The 8,310-nt window shown below is 39.9% G+C and overlaps 1 protein-coding gene across 1 annotated transcript in view; it reads right to left on the reverse strand.

Moving 5' to 3' along the window:
* Positions 1–4,407, reverse strand: part of ttyh3a (tweety family member 3a) — a 71,989-nt gene extending 67,582 nt beyond the window's left edge. The window contains exon 1 of the mRNA XM_035397638.1: positions 2,914–4,407. Coding sequence (XP_035253529.1) covers positions 2,914–3,039 — 126 coding nt within the window. The 5' untranslated portion in view covers positions 3,040–4,407. The remainder of the gene's footprint in view (positions 1–2,913) is intronic.
* Between the last annotated feature and the right edge of the window lie 3,903 nt (positions 4,408–8,310).

Here is an 8,310-nt window from a genome sequence, read left to right on the forward strand (position 1 = left end):
AGATACGCAGGACACTTCCCCCAAACCGACCACCCCCCCCCCCCCCCCGGGCTGTCTGGGGGCCATCTGTAGCCTTTAATAAGCAGATGAGTGTGGGAATGAACAGAGAGCACAAAGCCAGACGTTAAACGTGCATTGGGCTGTGATAAATCATGGGCTACAATCTCACAACAGGAACTGCTCGCCTTGCGCAAGCTAGGATGCTGTACGTGCAATACTGTATGCCACGCGTCACATCTGAACCAGCACAAACGCAAACAAGACACGCTTTGTTCACATGAACAAAGTATAGCCGATATACACAGACAGTAGTATATATACACAGTTAATCCATAAACACAGCAACACACAAGATAAACTGTCCAGCAATAACCCAGTTAGCGTTTCTGCGACTGCATTGACTGAAACTCAAAACGGCCAGATTTGCTTTGCTGGAAATAGCACGCACTAGCGCAGAATTTAGGCTACATTCTCACAGCAGCAACAGCGAGCAAAGTGCATCAGCTCGTTACTTAGCATCCGGAGAAAGCAGACGCCCTGCAACAAAAGGAGCGGGGCAATATTTGCCCAGAGATTAAACAAGCTCATTTCATTACTGTCCACCAGCATGAAATCGTTCCCCAAGCTATCCTGCCATTTTAATTAAGAAAATGCGAATAATCACCGTGTTGTGCATCACTAGAAATGACAGGTGCCTTGAAACACCCAAGCATAGGCTACACAATTTGGAAAGTCAGGATTAACAGGAAATGGCCCAATAAGCAGCTATTTAGCTTGTCTACACAAAGTAATGCTTTCACATATTTTAAACCTCTGAAGAGTAGGTTTTTTGGAACGTTTGTTGAAAATTTGAGTCAGTATTCTAGAACTCCATTGTTTTCAGTTACCAGTTGTGATTGTTACATCAGCATTAGAATGTTCAGTCAAGAACATTCTAATCACATATTTGTGATCTTACACCTGAAAGGGTTAAAAACACAGTAGGCCCAAATGATAGAGATGCTTCCCCAATAGCCTCAGCTGCTTCACTGTACACCGCACATCTCAGAATCCAAATGACATACTTTCTTTATTGCAGTCGGAGGACTGCAGGCAATTTCTGTGTTTTGAGGGAGAGCACATTTCGTCAAGTACACACGATAGGTTCAGCTGTCCATCTGGAAGACCGAGATGCCACGGGAACCCCTTCCAGAACAGTTTACGAAAGTCAAGATGTTGACTTTCGCTGCAGAGCGTTTAACATGTTGGCATGATGTAAAAACACTTTCAAAATGTGTGAGTGTGTGTGTGTGTTTGTGCACGTGTGTGTGGCCTAGGTGTGTCCAACTACACCCGCTAAAGTGTAGGAGTCTCAAAAGATCATCATGATGTTAGCAAGTAGGTTTGGCACTCAATGATTGGCACTGGCAGAGGAACATAAAATACAGCTTTTTTTACACACAGAAGTTTACACTGTGTATTCACACACAGCACAGCATGTGATTTATGTGGTTTATTAGGGAAGAACACAATTAATCACCCTGAAGGAAATGCAGGTTTTTTCAAAGCATATTCCACTGATAAACTAAGCAATGATAATTGAAAGAATATTTGCAGAGCTGGGAGCGAATTTCATAAGCAATAAATTAGACTCTTTCAAATACACACTGCGAAGAGACAGCAGTTATGATTACAGGGCAGTGAATCAAGCAGTACCTAGCTATTTAATGCAAGATAGTGACTTATTCCTAACAATTAGGCTGCATTTCCTGTTGTGTAATAGCCCAAGTCTTCTTGCAGGATTGTAAATATTAGAACCAATGCATCATGAATGAAACAATGTCAAATTATCAACGATTTCCCAAATGATTTGGCATGTGGAGCATTCATAATTGAACTACAATTAAGGCCCACCAAAATAGACAGTGGTGTTCAGAATTTAATTTGCATTTAGCTCTATGTTTAACTCTTAACCACTGAGAAAAGAGCTGACACAAAGGTTTAGGCGAAGAGCAAAACCAATGGCAAGTTATCAATGTTACAATCAATAACAGTAGTCACAAAAAATGTTGTATTAAGACAGTTTGTGGAATGTTGCAATTGGGATGTCAAATCGTCTTCCAGTATACAAAAAAGGGAAAGTCATTACTCTGCGAACTGGTGCGACATGAATACATCAATACAGGAGTAGAATCACGTATGTCCAATGCCGATGATGCGCTCCTCTGTGATTTGCTGGCCAACACTCTTCAGCTCGAGAAGCACCATATGACTGACTGCACCGTCCCGAACATGCTGGTCATGTTGTTTCCTTGACGTCATCAGAGCATCTCAACTGGACATTTGGAAGTCAGCAAGGAAACAGCATGCTAGCCACAGGACATGCCATGCTTTTCACGCAACAGAGGGCAGTAACAACCTATAACTAATTAACGACGATGGGTTGTCCAAAATATGCGACAAGTGCTATTGTTATTTTCGCACTGCCATTATTATCATGCGAATGCAATATGAATTCTGTTCTCTGCTCCTGGCATCAATCAAATCAGTATAGCCCTGCTTTGCAAAAACATGACGTTAAGGTTACAGAAACATAATATGAAGTCACGTGACAGCAAGAGAGGGTCTTTCACAGGGTTGTCCTTGGAATAGACTGGTTACAGCGAGCTTAATATTATATAATTATTAATGAAATTATTTTGTTGAAGCACTGCACTCTCTCAGGTTTCGCTTGGACAAAGTATGACTTTTCGATGACTAATGATGAAATATTACGAATTTATATTAAAACGTTAAAAACTGTAATTGATGCTCATTGATATCAGAGTAGAGTGGAAATCGCAGCTATTGTTAAACAAATCAATTTGTGTTCATAGAGGTATGATAATTTTATAGATCTTATTTGTGCAGGTGTCTCATTTGAATTGTCCTTACCTGTAGGTATTCCAGATCTTCAGGGCGAAAATCGCTGCTTGTTTTCTCGAACTGCAGATTGAAGTGGGGGAGTCGGTGAAGCAGGTTCACCCACCAGGGAGACGAGTAGTTGACTACTGCTGCCATAGTCAGTGGCAGCTGTAATTTTCAAATTCCAATAGACAAACCCAACAGAATAATCCAATTCAAATCCAGGAAGATCTCTAATCCAAGTATTCCAACCGTATCACTCAACTGGCTAATATTGCTAACTAAATATAGGGTCTCTAATGTAATGGCAAGGTGGCAAATAAGTGTTATGCCAAGCTAGCTAGCTAGCCGGCCCAAGATGCATGTCTGGGTAGCCAGCTAGCTAGCTAACATAATACAGAAGGTAATCACAACAATCAGACGGCGGTTCCCGTACTCCTTTCCTACGCCGTTCGCGCGGTGCCTCCACAGTGTCCAAAGTCTGGACGGTGAACCTTTATACCGTATGGCATTGATGCCCCAACAGCAACATTTTGTTGTTAATGAAATTTCAACACCAACCTGACTATTCCCAACCTGCAAACACCCTTTCCCTTGTCTGAATTGCCACAAAATATAGATAACCCCTAATAGGTTTCTAGCAGACCATCTCACAACACTGACAGGATGTAGCTTACCAAAGACAGCTAGCTACATAATACTTAGCTAGCTACCAAGTTAGGTTGCTTGAAATATTTTAACAGCAAGCACACCACTCGACGAAGAAGCGAGGTCAGCTCCACTCCGTTTCCATTCAAACACTCCAAGCCAACCAAATAGCAGGCTCGTTCACAATCTGCAAAACTAAATATGTAAACCTGTCAACCGCTCGCTATATTTGGTCGGTGATCTTCCTTTATTATGTGTATTGTTCATCAGCTCCACTGCAGATGTGCAAACCATATGGTGGATGCTCTTGCCGTGCCGATTTGATTTTTTCGGTTTATCCAGCCATCCTGGTCCCTTAGACTCACACATGCGATGGTGCTGCTCGATTTCCCTTTGTTCAGCAACGACAGAGTTCCATTTTCCAGCGAGCCCAGGATATTTCACAGAGAACGTCCCCTTCTACATCCACTTTCACTTCACCAACACAGCACTATCACCAACGTCCATGGTCCAATGGAAAGACAGAAGCGAACAAGAGGAACACCATTGGCATTGCCTAAACCCCGGAGCTTGATGAAGTCATAGTTGTCTCTTCTCCACTGAGCCTCTCAAAGGACGCAAAAGGCAATGGTATCCGGAGCGAAGTTGTTGCATGTACTGACCTCTGGTGGCCAAAGGCAGATTACGCGGACAATTTCTGAACACGGCACACCACACCTTTATGGGTACGATCTCCTACCCTCCCTGCCTTGCGTGAGCCTTTTGTGAATATTTCATGACCTCCTCTTTTGAACGACAAGATAACGATAATGGGCAATATTCAATATAATGGATAAAAATAATCATGAGTGATATGCTCAGCAAACCTTATAATGTGGTCGTTAGCACAAAAATGCATCACAGCTAAATTTCGCTCCGTTTTCCCCATCCTCCTCTAATAGTGGTTCTCAAACTGTGGGTGGGGACTCAGGAGTGGTGTGTGGGAGGGGTTGAAGTGGGTCGAAAAATTGTCATGAAAAATGGCATGGTGCGTTTTCTACGCTTTCTGCTGAAATTTACAACTGTCAGACTAAACACAGTGCCTGCTTCATACAATGCACTATACAGTCTATGTGCAGTTGAATTGACATTATTTAAATAATAAAATAAAAAAAAGACTCCATATTTTAGCATTATTTTAGGCTACATCTGGATGGGACTCTGGAAACATTTTCATTCATTAAGTATGCTATGGGCTTCGTCTTGCAGTATTTAACTGCGTTGTCCACCAGGTTCCATGGTCAAGTGCAAACCCTTCCTTCCCCTACTTTCCTTTGGGGCGCATTCATCCTACAAGCAGGCACAACACCAGACTCTGGGCAAAGATCCCTTCAGTTTCCAAACATCAGCATTGGCCCATTTCTGCATAAATGTGCGGTGCGTCAGGCGTTTTGACAGCAGTCCAGAGCATCGGCACGGAACCTGTGCTTGGGGGACTGCGTGGGCCCTGATGTGTCCTGTGACTGAAAGGCAGGCCTAAGGGAGGCCAACAGAAAGATCACAGAAAAACAGAGACACAAAGGGTTCTGACCTCAGAACCAGAACCGAAACAGAACCAGGACAGGCTATGGCTGAGACCATGTTTCCCTTGTATTATCTCCATATCCTCCTGAGACCAGTCTAGGAAAAATATAAAATAAAATTCTTAAATAAGTATTTACATTTTTTTAGACATAATACAAGTGTTATGGTTGACAAAACAAAAGTCATGGTGAAAATATTGTCAAATATTTATTTTATTTTTTATTGAAAGACCCTTGTAGGGTAGGTTTCATTGCAGAATATATGGTTCTTGAGATTAAGACCAGAGACTCATATCCCCATCAAATGACAAAACTGAATTACCTCGTCTTAGGAGGATGTAAGGTAAAACAGATCCCTGATATCTTTTGACCACCATCTGGTACAGGGCATTTATGCTTTTGTTTTTAGTGAAAAATATCTGTTCACAGTTTGACAAGGCTCCCACCCTGAAGGATTTTTCCAAATTAAATTAGGTGCTCCTGACACAGTTTCAATGAGGCCTGTTTGCTTTTCTTTTGACTATAGTAAGAAATAGAATGAGGGAATTTACAACACATAGGATTTGGACAGAACATACATCATTCTGAGTACAAATGTTATCTTATTGATTAATCATAGTTCTGTTGCAGTATTTGAAAAATAGAAAAATAATAAGATCAGTAGGCACAAGGGTAGCAATCAAAAACATATTGCTTTTCAGGAAGCAAAACATACATCACTACTGGACTGAAAGCTGCAGCAAAGAAATGAGTAATATTTCACGAGCACACCAAGTGAGACCTCCTGGACCATTTGATACACTTCAGGCCTGGCTTTTTCCTTTCAATATATTATTATTATTATTATTATTATTATTTAATACAATCTGTTTAACAAAAACATGTTTGCTGTATTTAGTTCTGTCAGAAAACCCATCAATTAAGTTCAAATTGCCATATCCACTGGTTTAAATAACCCTTCAGGTTGTGTTTTAAAGATTTCTAGTCGAATGGAAAGTCGGGCAAATGAGTTCCCTAAAATTAAGTTCAGCTTAATTTAACCTCACGGATAAGGACTTTCAGTGGGGAGACCACAAACTCACCCTTGCTGGTTTTGTGTTAATGATGGCACAGCAATTGCGCAATTAATCAGGGCCTCTGAGAAAAAACTTTCAGAAAGGAAGGGAATAATAGAATCTTCCCAAGTGAATACATGGCCTGTTTACCTTTAGCCATTTTTAGTATTCCGTAGCTGATGACTCCAGGCCTGCATAGATCTGCTCTTTGATGTAATAGGCTACCTGTATAAAATGCTGTTTGTACTGTTTTTGTTACATGCGTTTTAGCCTTGTACTTATTATACTCTAATTCTGTTTGAAAGCATATACAAGTTCTAAACATCATCTGAAAACTGTATGTAAGCGTTTATTATAAAACATTCCAAATGTTTTATTAGATTAGACAAGAAAAGGGGCCAATATTCTTAGCACCAGTTCAGCAGATAGGTGTCCTTTGAGAATATGGCTGACTGTGCATTGTAATCATTTTGTGAGATGAAATCCTTGCTATTTTCATAGAGAGGTCAATCAGCAGATAGTTTCTTTTAGTAATTGGCAAGTTAATGGCTCAATGTAACAATTTAAACTGCGTGTTCAGTGATCTCACCATATGTCTTCTATCTCAGAAATATGATGTTTTGGATCAGTCTTTTAACCATTCTCTAGCATTGACCTTTACTGGAGCCTAATTTACTGAACACATGCCCATGGTGTGCAATTTTTAATCAATTTCTTTTTTTCTCTCTCTTTTCAGCTCATATCAATGTTGCAATTTTCAAAGACTGTCTCGGATTCCAGTGCTTACTGTTTTTATGACTAATAGTTATTGCTCTCTGTTATCTCTCTTCAGAATGTTACTGGAATCTTCTGAGTCATTCTTGCCTCTACCTACTTTGACCTTTTCCTATATTCTGACCTGTTCTTCCTGCTACAGTGACAAACATCTTACCCATAGGAACTGTTTCTCATGCCCACAGGAACTGTTCCTCTTACCAAGCTCTTTCCTCTGAAAATCACATTGTTCCTTCTTCATTAAATCCTTATTTCAGCCATATTTCATGTTGTTTCCCTTGTACCTCAACAAGTCCAGTGACATGTTGTGCCACCTAGTGGCTATAAGTGAACAAGGAATGGATATAATACATGTATCAATTTTGTAGACACTTCTATCAGCGGTGATTTTAATATTAATGTGCACATTATGGCTGTATTAACGGTATTAACGCCAGAACATCTACAGATATTGTATATTTGTACCAGCCACCATATATGCGAAACTCCAGATTTACGGCCACATGAAAGTGTAACAAGAAAGTACTGTATAATACAGCTAGACACGTCAGATAGACAAATAAAACTTAAAGTTTTATTCAAATTAAACACTCCGCCTGAGGTAGAACTTCATAACAGGAATGACATATTAGCTGTCAACAACAGAGCAAAGTTGCATAGCCTGTTCACAGTACCTGCACTCGTTACAAACGATAAAATTGGGCTATAGGGGGATAGGTGGCTATTACTTGTCTATGAGAGAACAGTAACTGATGTACATCTGAAATGGTATGGATGAAATATTACTACTCAAATAGCACTCCGAAATGTATATATAAACCAATACAATAATATAAGCCTGCTGAACAAGGGACATGTTGGATTGAAATTTCCCCCTTATTAGCAATTTCTCTCTGATGAAATTTGTATTCGTTCTTATCATCCTATCATTAAAACAAGCAGTGAAATATAGGCATATAATGCTTTACGCATCCTGTTGCTGTTTATAACTTAAGTTAATATTCTACAAATAATTTTTGTCATGGTAATTTACAAATTGGGCCTACTAATATTTTCTAATAGGCCATAGCAAATACAGACATGATTTGAGTTATGAACAGCAAGTTCCGAGTTGCTGGTTATCATGTCGGGTTGAATCCTAGGAAAGCATGTGGGCATCTGCCTATAGAACACTACTAACACTTACATGATTTCACATTATTATCATTTAACCAAGTAAACATTTTTTTAATAAACACACGCAGTACCTAACCCATGACTAACTTTGGGTTTTTTATGTTACAAAGTGATATTTGATATCCCAGTCTGTTTGACTCCCATAAACAGGGCTGTTTTTACTTAATGACTTTTGTTTCAAACTCAGGATCATTTTCCAAAGCTATGTGGTT

Source organism: Anguilla anguilla, chromosome 17 (assembly GCF_013347855.1).
Source record: "Anguilla anguilla isolate fAngAng1 chromosome 17, fAngAng1.pri, whole genome shotgun sequence".
NCBI classification, from domain to species: domain Eukaryota; kingdom Metazoa; phylum Chordata; class Actinopteri; order Anguilliformes; family Anguillidae; genus Anguilla; species Anguilla anguilla.